The sequence below is a fragment of the Manacus candei genome, unplaced genomic scaffold (genome assembly GCF_025592945.1).
Source record: "Manacus candei isolate 608988 ecotype Guabito, Panama unplaced genomic scaffold, ASM2559294v1 h1tg000026l, whole genome shotgun sequence".
NCBI lineage: Eukaryota > Metazoa > Chordata > Aves > Passeriformes > Pipridae > Manacus > Manacus candei.
This window is the reverse complement of record NW_026138074.1, coordinates 5,835,219-5,852,550: the sequence shown is the minus strand read 5'-3', so window position 1 is coordinate 5,852,550 and position 17,332 is coordinate 5,835,219. Positions and strand designations below refer to the sequence as shown.

Here is a 17,332-nt window from a genome sequence, read left to right as displayed (position 1 = left end):
AACAAACATGCTGGGGTGTATAAAGACTGAAAACAAATCAATCAAAGCCAAGTGGTTTTCAGTTATTATAGGGCAGTATTGTTCTCATAGATAGTTTAAAGAAAATGGAATACTCCTAACACAGTATTTTAGCCATGGTAAGGATGATGCAGGTTAGATGCAGGTATACACCAAAGCACTGGGTCCCTTCTCTTTTTTTTTTTTGTTTCTGAAGTGAGCCATACTGTCACAAAGATTTGATGGATGAGAATTGTATCCTGTATGCATAATAGGAAACGGCTGCACTACCACAACGTGCTCCCAAAGAGGTTTGATGCCCAGTCTGTGTGTGCACAATAGATAGACAATAGTCGTAAAAAAGGAGTAAATAGAAGTCAGTACTTTAGATCAAGCAAGTACTAGGGATATGTGAATTTGGACCTGGAGATCCTTTAGTTCTTCTGCTGATGGCCTGTTGTGTCTGCACAAGGCAGCTACATTTTTTTTAAAGGTTCAACAACTGAAACAGGAGCTCCCGTGGGTCTCATGGATGTCAGATGGGCCACTGGGAGAGGGCCTATTTCCTGGCTTTGCATCTGTGATCCAGGGTGGGTGTCAGGAGAGGTGAGAAGCTGCAGAGGAAACAAAGTTAAATAAGATTCTTGTTTAGTTCAATTCATTCTAGTTTATACTTTCCTCATGAGCAGGATGTCTGCTCGTATATGTAGTCATAATTTATTATAGCTGTACAAGACAATTATGTTAATCTTACTTTTATATCCTAATATTCTTTGATCTCATACACATCAAAGATGTAAAATTTTAGTCTTGTTGGTAATTAGCTAGAAAGCAAATATGTTGTCTGTCAGTACAGAGGATACAAAGCACAAGAAATTGTCCTGGGGGAGTCTAGATTCTAGACTAATTTTTTTTCTTCTCATCAGATTTTTATTTCCCTTTCATCAGTTCCCTCAGCCATTAAATAAATGTACTGGAAGTAAACTTTGCCATTGTGAAATTCATTTAGCTTATTAAACCACCTAGTCACTCAGTATGGATCCTCAATTGAGGAAAAGCTGTTTGATACATCAAACAAAAATGAATCAGTGTTTCTCAAACTTGCAACAACCCCTTGTGGTCTGTATTGACAAAGGTTTTATGCTTGCTTGCTGTTAGTTTTAAGCAGGCCCAGGCTAATGCTGTGCACAGTTCTGATTTGATTCACCCATTACAGTCCAAAGACTTTGATTCCTAACTTGTGATTAGGTCACAAGTCAAGAAGTCACAAGTCTCTGGTCAAGAACAGCAAATGAGGATATGCTAAATTATCTGGCTCTGCATTTACTCTTCAAAGCTGTCATTCTGGTAAGCGACAATATACAGGGATTATTTTGCAATTTCTGCAGTGAATCTCTGCATCAGTACTTTATGCCTACATCTGGTGGATTTATACATCGCCATTTATTCTGGGGATTGACCTCTCCCTCCACTTTTGTTCTTGAATTGCAAAGAGATCATTATCTTCATAAATTTGTTTACAGTCCAGAACTTCCATATGAATAATTTATGGCAACATTTCAGCCTAAGGATTCTTTTCAAGAATAACATAGTATTTATTAGATGATTTCATGCTGGAAGTTGTTATTAGACTTGCTTCTTTCCTGTCCAGAGGTTGGTTGTCCTTATCTTTATTAATTACTTCAGCTTCTAGACAAGATGACTATCTTGCCATAAAATAAAATTTTGTTTCTTGATTAAACAAGTCTGCAGGCAGCGTAGGGCCACAAAATTTACAATTGTATTATTAAGGAAACATATCACTGAATTACAATCTGAATCGGAAAATAAGAGCAGAATCATCTCTGCTAGGGATAATTAGTTAATGAAAATCTGTCTGTGGTGTAAAAATCTATTGGATACCTGCATAGCAATGTACAGTTGGGTGTGCAGGGTTAAAACAATGTGAAATACTGGTAGCATTCAAGTTACTGACAAAATTCTAATTAATTTCAGTGGGGCCAGGATGTCAGGCCAAATTTTTCAAATTCACTAAGATCTGTATGTTACTGTGATGGTTAGATTACGAAAGTTTGAGCCATTGAAATTGCCAACAGCTTTTGGTAAAAATTTGTCCTCATCTAGTTCCAATTCTATGCTTCAAGCTGTGCAGTTCTGCATTATTTCCCTGCATTTATAATAATTTGCAGTGACACTGAGCTAAAACACCACAAACAGGGTCCTTCATGATACTGCAGTTCCTTGATAGTACAAAAAATACCACAAGAAATACTACCAGAAAACCATTTTATGTTCTTTTCAGTCGCACAAATGGATTTTCTGTGTGCCTGAAGAAGTCACTGTGGAACAGAAATATGGCTGCCAAGAGGTTGGTCTCTACTGGAGTTTATCAGAACATCTGCTGTTAGTTATGATGCATCTTTTGATGTCAAAGACAAAACAAGAGTTTGTTTGTTTTTTGAAGGAAGGAGATTCACACAGAATGAAGATTCACAAGCATGCAGTGCCCAGAACCCAGCCCTCGAGTCCCCATCACTCTGGAATTAATTAGAGTGCTCTTTTTCTATCCACACAGCTCTCAACAAAAGATGGGAATATTAGCCATTTGCCTATCATCTCATTCCTATTTATCTTCCTTTGGATGTTTCTTGTTTCCTTTTCCTCTGAGGCTACTCTTTGCCTCTGGCTAGGACTGACAAGACTATTACATATATAATACTCTGTGGATAATAAAATTTGGCTTTGTGGGCAGAATCAAATAATAACTCTAAAACTTGTCTTCAACTGAAAATGTGCAGAGGGAGAGGGTAGTGACATGGAAAAAGTTGGGAAAATATTGTCTTGACTCTGCTCCCAGAAAGAATTTAGGGAGTGGGGAGAGGGTGAGAAGAAGAACAAAGACAAAACATCTATAATCTTCCTGTTTTCATTTCTGGGTTATTGAACTAATTTTAAGCTTTTTTTTTCCCTTCAAATTTAGATAAATTCTGAAATGACATGTCATTTTGAAATATAGTGGAAACATTGCTTTTTGACAGCTCCAATTTTTTCATTCTTTTGGTCACAATGATGTGCCAAGTGTGACCTGGATTCACAAGAAGTTTTATTCTCCTTCAAAGTGTTTTTTCCTAATAATTTACTGTTCATCTCAGCAATATGTGTATACCATCCAGCTGGCTTTTTTTTCTCTAGCTTGTACTATGATTTATTCCTCCAAAGCATAGAGATCTTCTTACCATCATGTAAAAGACGTCTTACTAAACTCATGGCAGACTCAGCTGCCTGATCAGTGCTTCACAGAAGACTCATCATTCAGTTTAGGTCAAAGACTCACTCTGGTACATTTACCATAGTAGTGACCCACCAGCGTTTTCTTCTCTGACTACAGAGCAAGGTGCTCTATGTTGTCTGAGACATTTTCAGAGCAGTATTTGGTAGTGGGCAGTTCCCATCAGCTGCCTTGTAGCCTGAAGAATTGACTTCAGGTAGGGTTTAGGAAAAGGCCATGAAAAACTTGAACTGCTCTTTCTTGGCTCATCCTAAGGACTTCTGAAATTAGTGCTGAATGGTAGTTTGACTTCTAGATGCCTGAGAAAATAAAACAAATATAAACAATTTTTTCCTTAGAAACTGAGCACCTCTACAATATTCAAATAGCTGAAAGATCTTCAGGAAAGCTGCCCAAAAAACCATCTTTGATTTCAACCTAAAATTCTGCAAATCAGATGATGTGTGGAAACCACACAACCACAAAGAAGTAAAGAACATCTTTGTCATATGTCAGGATCTCACTGCTTGCTGTGCATTCACGTGGGCTAGTACACAGTGACTGGTAGGAAATGGTGGTGTACAAAAACACTATAATAAACCAAGCTTTTTATAGAGATTACTGCAGCATGTATGGATAAGTGTAAACCAGAGAGATTTACCTGGTTTACTCCAATAAATTCATTTATAGAAAACTGAAGCAGCAAACTTGGACTTCATTTCCCCATGTTACTCTGGCTACTTTGGTTTGTGACAGAAGACTGCACTTAAGCAGGCAGCCTGATTCTGAGAAATACAGAACTCTCTACATTCATCTCCTCATGCAAAAGTTGACAACTATTTTTGGGTTGAACTGGATTATAATTTGATGGAAATAGCAAGAGGTTGCCATCTATGAATGTAGAGAGAGGTAATAATAAAGTATTTGGTAATTCTAGGTGTTACTGAAAATGAGGAGCTGGGAAAGTACTTTATCATATGCTTTCTACCTTCCTTTAACCAGTATTACCAGAATTCCTCTGAAACTGGTAGAGTGATAGAATGGTTGTGGTCCATTCGCTAATGTGGATAAAGAGCTCTTTCAGGATCAATCTTTGGTGATTAACATCTTTTTGAAAAAATTGAGTGCCCTGAAAAGACATAGTAGCCATAGGCTGGTGATGAACACCCTCTGTAGACTGGGCAGCGTGTGGGGCAGTGACCGTGCAAGTCTCACCCCTCTGTGTCATCGGTGCTCTGAACCGTGGAGCTGACCTGTGGGGATGAAGTTCCCTACCTTTCACAACCCTTGGGAAGGCTGTTGGACACCACCAGTTGCGACAGAGTATTTTTCTGGTGGAGGGTTTCTCTGTGGGTAGGTGATGTCTGGACATAAGTGAACAGCTGTAGCTTGATAATGACTTTCAGTCCCAGCAATGACCGAACCTGGTGACCCAGCATTGAGACTCCCTATTCTATTACCAGTCCTCTGAGCCACTCTGTTCCCGCCATGTACTTTCAACATATTTAACATGTTACAGCTGTGCTCACTGCTATACAATAGTTAAGAGGGCTGCCAGCATTTCCAGTATGAACTTGTATTTTAAGGATAATAACTCAGCTGTAAAAATGTGCTCCAGGCTGAAACTTTATAAGGAAGATTTCAGCCCAAGAGTGACCCTATCTGGGGGGGAAAAACAAAAAAAGAAAATATATCAATTTACTCATTCTTAATCAGTATAGATATATTAAAAAGAAAGTGAGTAATCCTTGCTGGATCAGTTACTTACTTTTTCTTCTTTTTACATTAATAATAGCCAAAATCTGCACCTTTTTGAACTTTACATGTCTATTTTTTAGACTAGTTGAACCACTTGCACACTGAATTTTTACTCACAGGAGCCAGTTTTAAAGTGCTTTTCCTCAAAATTTTTGTTTTCTTTTAAAAGTTAATGGAATGTGGAGCAAAGTAGACTTAAGTTAGCCATTTTCTATTATTTACTTCAAATCTGCTCAGTATGACTCAAGAGGTAAAATGTATCCTTTTTTTGGTAAATTTGGACTGGAGTGTGTGATCAAAACCACCTGTTCCCTTTGGGCCTGCAGTGATGATGACCCAAGATGTATCCTCAGCCCGAACACTCATGGACTAGGAAAATATCAGATGTAGATCCAGACCCATTCCAGAACCCTGACAACAGACCAACTCCTGAGTCCTGTATATATCACACAGTTTTTAAAACACTTTGGGATTGTCAGTAGAAGGGAAACTTATAAATGTCAAGAGTTTATTCTAATACACAAACTGGTTTCACTGGAATAACCTTAAACTAAACGAGAAATTGAAATATCATATTTTTAGTTATAAAGTCTGTTCACCCTCTCTAGCCTCTTTGTTTCTGACTGTTGACACAAAAATGAGTGCTTCAATTTGATTTCATCTATATCAGTTGTACCTACACTAATTTAAATGTGGCTACCTTTGAAGGACATGTTCTGTGTGCTTGCTGGAGTCAACTTTACTGGCTTCTTATGGTCTCATGCATCAGTGATAGAAGTTTTAGGTAAGGACATTTTTGCAGTCACAGTTTCTCTAGATTGTGTCTATATTATCAGTTGTTCAAAACAATGTAAAAACTGCACTGATGTCATTGGGGGCATCATCCAAGAGTGGTGGAATAGTCCAGGTGCAGCAAAAGCCAGGTGTTGGTGGTAGTTGGCTTGTACAGAGTTGAATCTAAACAGCAACCAGTGTGGTTAGAGTTAGAAAAATCACAGTTAAAATTTATAAAGGCATGAGGGAGGCATGGTCTCACATTACTTTTAATGATGGAATATAAGATAAGAAGCCACTATTGAAAATACATACCTCAGTCTTGATTTTGAGATCTGTCACAAAGCTGGCACTGCCAGGTAGCCAGTTTTAACCAGTTAAAGGACAAATTCCACTACAGAACGGAGTGGGTTTCTTCCATAGCCTCCTCTGAGGAGTCACAAGTCCAAAAAATGAAATGCAATTTGGGATTTAGACTGTGAAAATTTTCGTGTTTAAATGAGAGGAAAGGCAGGTTGGAATAGTTGTCTTTCCATTAGTGTGTGGGAAAGGGCTTTGTTTAACATAACGGGTTACAAATCTAACAAAACATGACAGAGAGACAGATTTCTGTATTTGTCCTCTCCTAATAAAGACACATTTTTAGACTTCAAGATCAGTCTGAACCACTGTGATCTAGAACTAAACTGATACAAAACATGACCAGGGCCTTGGTACAGGATTTACTAGTCTGTACTCTTCAACTCCAAAATCCATTATTGAATGGCATACCTTTAGAAAAACATCATTACCCAACCAGGGTTTCATTTCTAGCCTCCCTTACTATATGCCTGTCCTAATAGGTAGGATAAGAAGGATTCCTGGGAGGATTATGTGGGTATTACTGCTCCTCATCAGCTTTCCAGAACTTTTAAATCAGAAAAAATGGGAAGAGGAAAGAAATTACATAATTTTCAGACCCTCTATATCTTTAACTTTCCTTTGTGCAGGAGCTGCACAAAAAGGAGTGTAGGCAACAGATGGCAGTGCTTCATAGTGCATTCTCATGGAGGATGGCCATTGGATTTGTAGCTGAATTCAAGAGTGATACAGCAACACTACCCTCAGGATTTCAACATGACGTTCTACCCAAACTGTGCAGCTGAGTATGTGGATTACATGGTAGCCCCTGGATCAGGGGCTCTGAGGATACAGCTTAGATTTGGACCTAGCCAAAGAGCTCTGGTGTTCAAGAGTTGCTTTTGGTTTGACATTGCAAGGGCTGACATGAAGACCATGAGCAACCGTGTGAAACCTTCTCACTTGTGTTGTCCATCACTAATAAAGTCTGGCTTACAAGAGCTATCTGATCTCAGAGTTGTAGGAAGACAACCTGATAGTTATCCATTCCTTGACTATTCTTTCCATTCTCCTCTTGAGTATTAGGAATCTCACAGAGGAGCACTCTGCTGTCTGCCACCCTGGCACCTCAGTATGTCTCCTTGGTGCTTCATTCAGTGATACTACCTCACTTTTTTGAAAGCTGAAGGTATTTCAGATAATTCCATCTAAATCTGGTTAAGTCCTTTTAGTGTTGTGGAGTTAACACCATGCACAACCATATCATTTTCTTCTGGCTGCAGTTGTGTAGGGTGTTATTTTTGTCATCTGAACTCTAATATACCCTTAATACATAGGGTTATATTACCAGCCTTCTCTTCTGTTTGATTTTTTTTTTCTTGTTGGTAGCCAGTTCCTCAGCATTTCTGATGTCTCCCAGTATCAGTGTTTGTCCTTCTAATGAGTAAAACCTTTCCAGCACAGCTGCTAGATTGCAGCTTACATAGTGCGAGCCCCTCCAGGTTTTGGGCAGGAAATGAAACAGCACATCTGTTACAGATCACAGCTGCTGCCCTGTCACTGACCATTGTAATGGTGAAGCCAGAAGTGCATGTAGAAGAAATATCACAGACATTGCCTCCCCTAACCTGGTTAACCACTCTCTGTACCTGGCAAATTACCTGTGTACTAAATCTCAAAGAAAAGCACAGAACACTCCAGTGTATCAGACATTTGGTCCAATGAAATATATGTTGTCCTGCCTTCATGGAGCACACAAAGAGCTGGGACTGCCTCACCTTGCCTGGAAAACTTGAGACCCAGAGATAGCCTGGTCCAACCACATTAAAGATGCCATACATGCCACCAACCTGCTCTGCACCTCTACATCCAAGCACATGCTCTGGAGGCAAATCTTCCTGTTAAGCATTTTTCTTGTCTTTGGAGCGTGTTTCCCGGAGTGAAATAAAATAACTAAGTATTTTCAGCCAATATCAGAAGTTCTTACGCATCACTTATGAAACGTTGCTCATGAACAAGAGGTTTGAAACCCCGTCACTGGTGCTTTTAATTACTTTTGCCATAGTAAATCCTGGACTGAGAGTGTCAAATGTTTAAAAAAAAAATAAACATCCACATATTGAAAAAACATTGTGACCTGTGTATAATATAAATGGCAATATCATTTGTCTTTCCGTATGTAATTATGTGTGTGCGTGTATGGGAATATGTAAAATCAGACTATTGAAGAGGCAAATATGGCATCCTTTCTGAAAGTTTAATTTGAACCCAGTAGGGCAAGGAAGTGAAAATTTAAGCTAAAGACTGGTGCTGGCTCATATTTTAATTGTACTGTTTGATAATTTCTATTCTGCACCTTGTTAAAACTAGGGTGTGCCATTAAGTCAATTTTCATGCCTGGTTATAGGCAAGAAGGGAGAGAATACAACAGAATTGTTTGAGAGGAAATATTATTTGGATTTAGCTTTAATAGATGAAACTCCATTCTGATGCTAAGAAAAACTAGTCCACAGGAAAGAGACACCTGATTCCAATTAATTAGGATGGCACATGAGCCACTGGAGACCCTAGAGGAAGGATTTCATCCACATCAGAAAATATATATAAGAATATAAACAGAATGGAATTGCCAAACACAACACTTTAGCATATATCATATACAACTTAGGTATAGATCAGGAGTTCTGTGCAGGAAATAAAGATTTGTTTTCACTAATAATGTCATAGTTTTAAAATCTATGCTTATTTTGACATGGATTGAAAAGACCTTTGGATATTTCCTATGTGAAATCTGATAGTGGGAAGGGCAGGAGAAGATTTGATGTATTACAGTGGTTATGTCCTAGGCAAAGCACCACCTCTTTATTTCTTCTTTGTCTTCTGTGGATGCTAAACCTAACATGAGAGTTGTGAGGGTGCTTTTGTTAGTGATGGCTGTTCTTGACAGAACAAAAGCACTGTTATGTGGATTGGCTGCGTAAAGCCATCATACAGCCAAGTGCACTTATAAACTGAAGTAAAGAGTAGGAAAAAAATCAAAAGAAATGTGATTTCTTGTTCTCTTCTGGAATATGTCAAGACGAGGGAGCAAGAACTGCTTATGGCCTCTCTGCCTACTCCAGCACTTGACGGAATGAATACCCCACTGCAACAGGTCTTTCCCTAATTGCTGCGGCCTCCTTTCTGTTAGCGGGCCCCAGCAAAACTGCTCATATTTATTCAGGCATGTAATACTAGTAATTTTATTTTATTCCTGGAGTAAGTTGGAGAAGGGTATGAAAACTTTTGTTTCTCAGTCTAAAGTGAAGCACATGGGCTTGTGGTCCAGCCTGCATGTGCAGGCAGCAATGACAGAGATAGAGCATGGAGCCCTCAATCTCGGCTTCAGAGTCCCTGTAGCAACTCAGATATATTTTCCCTTCATAAATATTTTTTTTTCTTCAATGGCCTTTTTTTGAGATGTCATTTTGGGTGGAAAGGTTTAAGTCACCATGCAAAATCATGTTAGGCACTGAGTAACAGAGGCAACTTTTTGCTTGCAATAGAAATGCTATTTCTTTTTATTAAATCCTTTTAGATTAACAGACAGATGTATGCTATGAAATTTACTGTTTTTGTCAACTCCGTTAGATGCATAAACTGCTGACATAAAATCATGCTGGTACTGCCTGATATAATGCATTTATTAACTGGTACAATATAGTTGCATGTACAGCTTTATTTGTGCGTGCAGTTACTAATATAAAACTCTTCCTATTGAATCAACTGTGTTTTCTTTATCTCTTGATGTTCCCATTTCTATATGCTTTAATCTGCATTTAGGCTAATATCAGTATATTATCAAAAGCTGTATTTCAAACTAATAGACAGGAAATAAAGGCAAGAAGAACAATGGGAAAGAAACCATCAAAAACCTTAGCTATTGTTGTAGGAAAGGTGGTGCATACAAAAGGGTCACCTTTGTTCTTTATTTACCACACTATATTTGGATTCTTAATCCTTTAAGAACAGTTACTCTGGGCAATAACTCTCTTGCACCTATGACATATACTTTCAGCCGAGGAAAGAAGTTCACAAATATACAGCAAGAAAATGAGAAAGGGAAAGCAAGTATGTCTGTTGCTTCAAGGAAATTCAACTAAGTTATGAAGGGGATGTCAGATAAGAATTTGAATTTATGCCCAAGATTAGAAATATTACGATGTGAACTTGTAGTTTAATACTCAGTACAGAAACAGGACTCAGAGTTGATGAAGGTCTATATTGGGGTTTGCGTATTCCGAAGTTAAAGCTGCTTTAATTTAATGAGGGGTTTGGCCTCCTTGCTCGCTTTATCACATTTTTATCAAGCTTTTAAATTTCACAATGTAGTGAAATGAAACCAAATCCTAAGATTTGCAGAATATACATTATTAACTGATGTTTTCTGATCTTTTTCATCATACTCAAATGATGATTTAATCTCTGATCAGCTAGCAAATACCAAGGCAATTGCACTTGCTAACTTTTCATTGAAAAAGGGAAAGTAGGTTCTCCTTTGTTTTGGAATATCAGGAAGTATTTTCAGCAGAGTTGATGACAGAGGACAGAGAGGATTTCAAAGCTACCTTTAATCTTCCTACAATTGTCATGCAATTGTCATGCAAGTTTGGCCACTTACCAGCCAGTTCAGAGTAGTTCTCTAGGCTCACTGTTCCTACAAGGGGACCCCATTTTTATTGCTACCTGTTAGAAGTAGCCCAAGGAAATGGGAAAAGACAGCCTAGATAGAACAGTGAATCAATAGAAATATGGTCATCATTTGTTCAGTATGCAGAGAGAGTATATTTATCTGCAAAAAAAGTATGCATGTTGATTTTTTTCCTATTAATTCTTGATAGACATGTCTGTCTGATAAGTGTAAGGAAAGTCATCCTTTCACTCAGTTTAATAAAACCTCAAGAAACAACATGTTCTCAATAACATAAAGACATTCACTTGGTAGTAGAGTAAAAAATTTTCAGATGGAATGACCTGGTGCTTATATGTCTGCACAATGTGTCTGTAAACAAATCTGAAAAGTAAGTTTGCTGCTATAATGCTTATTGGCTTTACATTGGCCAGTATTTACAAAGTAGAATTTTTAAGTATGGTTAACTTGTTAAAACTTCTTAAATAAAGAAAAAGTAAACTACAAAATAAGCAGATGCTTGCTGTAAGCTTTAAAAACTATTTATTCAGCTGGTATTTGCCCCTTAGGCACAATATCAGTATTAGAACACTGGAATAAAATAGAACTCTATAATACAGTTCATTATTGTAGAAAGCTATGACTAACTAATCCATCCTCCCACTGGCCCCTAAGTACATCTCTCAACTAGTGAACTCTCTGGTCCTAAAGCCTCCTAATACACTTTTTATTTCTGATGTCACTTTCCCACCCTCCACGCACAGAAGATGGCATGTTTCATTGCACCAACAAAGACTTTATTTTTGCTGATGCCTTTTGCTATTGGCAAGTGCTTAAGGATAGTTTACTTAACATAATAAACAAACCATATTTGCTGTCCTTCCTGTAATTTCAGTTTGTTGCCATAGAGGGGTTGTACAGTGTTTGTAGTTAATAAAGTCAGACTTCGTTCTTTGCCAGTGATAGACTATATTCTGAAATGTATGCATTCACTTTCTTATAGTTAAGGTATGTTCACAGAGCTTAAAGCATTTTAAAACAGCAAGGTCTTTCAAATAAAGTGAAGAGGAATTAAAGTCTGTATGTCATCATATCTTGGATGTATCACAGTGTTGCAAAGATCATGCATTTTTTTTGCCTGTACCAGTAATTTCCTACTATTTGTCCTGTTAATTTCTTTTAAAGCCACTATAGCATCAACAGAATTGTATGACAAGTCATATGCTGAGAATATCTTGACAAATGTAGAAGTCATTATAGTAACCAGTTCCTTGCAGGACTTATGAAAAAGAAAAGTAATCATACTGAGGCAACCAGGCAGACCTAAATAATTAGCTGGCCAACCACTTGTTTGGGCAAAGGTGGTGGCAAAAACCTCATCATAATTTCTTGTGCAGTTTTTTTTCAACTAAGCTGGGTCTGAAGTAGTATTATGCAATGCTAAGATGTCTCTCTATACAGCTTACAGTAAAATCAGACATCCAGACAGATTAAGATGAAAAATATGTTTGCTGTAGCCTTTGCCAGTAGCCATCTCTTTGTCAGTAAATAACTACTATAGACGGAAAAGGATGAAATTACTTTTAATATGATGGCAACATCTAATGCAAGATGTTTTCTTCTACCTCTAAATAAACTGAATATGAATTGACTTGACAGCATGTATCATGAAATGCATTATGGTCTGGAGACTGGATGTCATCCTAACAACCAGACGAGATTTTCTTAATTAAGTATAATTTTTTCCTGCGTGATCATGAGAAGCTTCTGCAAACTCTGGTGATTTATTAATCTGGAAAATGCATGTAATTCTCTGCTCTAGGTAACTGTCAATTTCAAACATGTTAAGCTGCCTTAGGAAATCTGCAAATACTTGATTTGTTTTCCCAACTTTTTTTCTAACCTATTAAATTATATATATTTAGGGACTAGGATATATATTTTTTTCAATTTAAAAATAATATATTTGATATCTCTGAGCAATGTTTTTGTCCCTGATGTATTTTCTCTCCAGTCCATATTTTTTTAAATAGTTTATTTGCAATACTTGTCTTGCTTACTTAGTTGCTGAAAGACATTTGCCATCTGATTTTTCCGCTGCATGTCTGGCACTTGTGTTTGCTACACTAAATCATAAGACTTCCTTCACTGCTGCCCCTTCTTCATTTCCAGGTTCCTAAATTTATACACAGGAATAGCTATCAGCCTGTCACATCTGTATCACAGCAAGTCCCTCCAACCATACCTTTGCAATAAGCATTTTTCCAAAAAAAAGGCTTGGTATTTTAAGGCTTTGGGGCATCCTACATTAATTGCAGCCACTATTGCTGGCAGTGTGATGCTGCATGAAGCTGTGATGAATGTGTAACTTTCTGCTTACTACATCACACAAAGAATCATAGAATAGTTTTGGTTGAAAGGGCCCTTTAAATGTCTTCTCGTCCAACCCTGCTGCAATGATATGTCTCCTCTCTGGCTGCTGCAGTGGGTGGTCCAACCGCCCTGCTCAAGAAGGGTCATCCTAGAGCACATTGTCAGCATTGCATCCAGAAGGTTCTTAAATATGTCCAGTGAGGGAGACTCCACAACCTCTGTGAGCAGTCTGTTCCAGTGCTCAGTCACCTGCACAGTAAAGAAATTCTTCCTCGTATTCAGGTGGAACTTCCTGTGCATCACTTTATTCCCATTGTCTTTTGTCTTATTGCTTGGCACCGCCAAGAGGAGCCTGGCTCCATCCTTTTGACACCCTCCTTTCAGATGCTTGTATACATTGATGCCCTCTGATCATCTTTATGGCTCTCCTCTAGACCCTCTCAAACAGGTCCATATTCTCCTCATACTCGGGCCCCCAGAGCTGGACACATTTCTCCAGGCAGGGTCTCACAAAAGCAGAGAAGGGGAGAATCACCTTCCTCGACATCACAAGTGGGAGCTCAACTTGTCTGTCATGGAGAGCCCTGAGGCAATTCTCCATGTCTGAGCTGAAGGACCAAACTGCCCGTAGAGGGAACTGAGAGCTGTTTATCATTTGACAAATTTAGTTTGAGCGCTTATGATTTGGTACAGTAAAATTATGATCATTCTGATCATAAAGCTTATGATTCCTGCAATCAAAAAGTGCAGGTGAAGTCCAAACCCTAAGACCCCATCTGGCTGTATGGTATCCCAGGCCACTGATTTTGAACACATAGGAAGAACATCATTCTCCTTGGGCACGGTGGTTTTTCAGACTCTTGCACTGATTCTGCTGTGCGGGGACTGCTGAATGGCCTGAATGGGTGTATGCCCACAGATTTGCTTTTAGACTGTTTCAGCAAAGGGGAAGACTTTGCTGTGGTAGTTCATTAAATGAGTTAATCAATAAATTAATCTATGTAAATCAGTGCAAATTAATCTACCCAAGAAAGCAGCAAAAGTGTTTGCAAGTATTGCAGGTTTGATACGTGCACACTGATCAGCTTGTTTTATAAGCCTTTATTTGGAATCATGACAGATACTCTGTGGAGGCTAGCTTCTGTAATTTGCCAAATTTGTCTAGGGACTCTTGTCAATGCAAGAAATGTAATCTACTATGGGACATAAAACAAGCGTATATATGTTTCATATACTGAGGATATTACAAGGACATGCAAGTAATGAGTTCACAGAGACTGGAGAGACTATGTTTCTCAGATAGGATGTGCATAGAAAAAGTATTGCAGGAAGATGAGAAAAAATTCATTTGGTATTTCCCCGGAATTTTTTTTTTATTTTATTTTTTTTTAATTGTTACTGAAAATTTGAAATCTTTAGTTTCTTATCAGATCCTTGGCAATGCAATGACATAGCTCTACGTAAATGTGAGACAGACACTTAAGAACAGGTGTGCTGTGGGTTTTGGAACTAGTTTGTTTTAAATTCCAGTTTATAGGTGGATTTAGTCAATAATCTCAAAGGAAAAAAGAAATCAATTATTTTAAACAGATACATTAATCTACATTTTCCACACTTTGTAGTATAATGTGATTGTGCAAATTGTGATGTGTGCATGAAAACATGCATATGCACTAAGTAAAGCTATTATTTCATATGAAGAAATAGCTGGAAATACCTCCCTATTTCACTATCTGCACAAAAAAGAGCAGACCACTGTTTCTGACTGACTTCCTCTAACCAACACAGGAAATAGCATTGTATCCCATAGAACTGAAGAGAATCAACACTTCACTAAGGCATGAGGTTGCCAACATGGGGTCTTGGGGAGAGGGAGGGCAAAAACCAAGGAATATGAATGGTAAAGAAGTTTTCTCTCCAAAGCTTCTCTGGAATGTCTTTTGTTTCATTTTTTATTCAAAGTCTTGATTTTGCTTTAGTTCATGTGCTCTTTGTTGTTAATGTCTTTGTTTTTCATGCAGAGACGAAAAATGCTTTTAAACATTGTTTATATGTTTTAAATGGGTATCACTACCAAACTCACTTGTCAATAGCTGGTCTTACTTAATCAGCTATAAAATGTCATGAGTAAGGGTTCTTAATTGTGACTGGAAAAATCCAAGATAATTACCATAATAGTTTGAAGATTTCTGAGACTGAAGGTTTTAGAAAATTGGGGACATATGTGTTCTGTCTGTAAGATTGTTCTATATAGGATATGGAAAAATGGAAATGACAGGCGTTTTGCAATGTACAGTAGCATTCATCATAGAAAGAACATATGCATTTGTTTGTCAGAAACAATGAAGTAAAAAATGACACTTAATTGGAACTGACATAAAATGGCCTCATTAGCAGTACAAATAATATATGTGTGTAGCTTGGTTGTCAATAGGAACAAAACATATTTCCTCTGACAGATATATTAGTCTCTTTAAGATTCATGTCAAGTTTTCAGTCAGGTTCACTCATTCAGAGAATGCTGCCTTTTTTTTTTTTTAAAGTGAGAGGTTGAAGTGTAAATAATGTGTGTTTCTAGGGTGCTGTGATAACACCAACAATGGACCACACTATGTCAATGCAGCCAGCAAGCATGATGGGCCCTCTGACCCAGCAGATGAACCACCTTTCCTTGGGCACAACAGGAACGGTAAGATCATAGATTACACTATTTGCTTTCTGTATTGCAAAACATGTATTCCTTACTGAATTTCTTAAGGTAATTTTTTACTCCTGGGTTTTCAGTGCTTCACCATCATATAGTCAGTATTAGGTATTACAGAACAGAAATGACAAAGTCGTATGAGTAGTAAAATACCAGGTCAACAAAATCTGCTCTGTACTTAGCAGGAATTTTCTGTACTAATTCTCATGTAATTATGGAATTACTGCTCTGTCAATTTGGATTTTAATATGAAATTATTTGCTTGTCAATCTAAAAAGTTTTATACTGCTGGGAGACAGGGGTTCTGGCATTTTGGTAGAATCCACTACTCACTTCTAAACCATAACAACCAACCATACACATTTTGTTCCAGGCTTAGAAATGTGATTTTTGATGATGGCCAGCTGTGTTGCCAGTATATCATATTTAAATATGTGTATTTCAACAATTTATTTTTTTTAAGCTGTGTAAGTCAGACTCAATTAACTCTCCCAGAGTCAGAGAAAGGCAAAAAATACTCTTACTTAAAATTATTGAAGCTCTCTAAAGGTTCCTAATATACAACAACTACAGACAATATATGGTGGTTTGATATGTGAATGTGTGCATGCTGCATGTACAGGTAAATTTTTGCGAAAATACAGGCATAAATATTACACTTCTATGTCTTTAGCACACACACTCTTTACACAATAATTACATGAAAGATCTGTTATGCACTTACAAATGTTTTTCTATTTCACCACTGTACTACTTGATACTAATCTATAAAAACAGAGTTTTCCAACTTTTTTTTTTAATTGAATAACTTTCTGAATAACAGCACATCTGTACAAAGTTATTTAACTCACTTAGGTCTTCACTTCCTCATCCTCTTCCCTTCACCTCCTTTTTCCTTATCTTTTGAATGTAATTCTAACTCCAATGTCTTTTCACACTTCCTTAAAAAAATTCTGTTAGATCTAAGACTTCTGTATTCATTTCTGCCAAAACTTAAGTAAGATGGTTTGTTGTTTATTCCTGTTATTTTAAATGTTTCATTCAACAATCAAAAGAACTAAGAATTACATCTCAGAGTTAATCTAAGTAATTTTCCCTTAATGAAATAGAAGAAATACTAGGACTAGTGAGAATTTCTGCATGTATAATTATTGTGATTCAAAAGTGTGTTTAAAAATTAAGGGAAGGAAATGGAAAATGAATTCTGGTTGTGCTGTTGGGCAACTCCTGTGAATTTTTTCTTCTGTCTGTCATTTTCAATTCCATAACTCTTAACAGACATTGTCTTCTGCACACATTGTCTCACAACCTTAATACAAACTAGAAAAAGCCCAGCTAATTCTCTCTTCTGACTAGAGATCACTATTACAGTGCTTATAGGAACAAACCCATTTGGGGAGTCAGGGGAAGGACTGAAATGTAATGGGTCCTCTAGTAGGTGATAATAATA

At 37.5% G+C, this 17,332-nt stretch overlaps 1 protein-coding gene across 7 annotated transcripts in view; it reads left to right on the top strand.

Annotated features, from left to right (window-relative positions):
* Positions 1 to 17,332, top strand: part of RBMS3 (RNA binding motif single stranded interacting protein 3) — a 765,077-nt gene that overhangs the window by 710,842 nt on the left and 36,903 nt on the right. For all 7 annotated transcript variants that reach the window (XM_051789016.1, XM_051789015.1, XM_051789013.1 and 4 more), the window contains one exon: positions 15,757 to 15,867. In XM_051789016.1, coding sequence (XP_051644976.1) covers positions 15,757 to 15,867 — 111 coding nt within the window. The remainder of the gene's footprint in view (positions 1 to 15,756; positions 15,868 to 17,332) is intronic.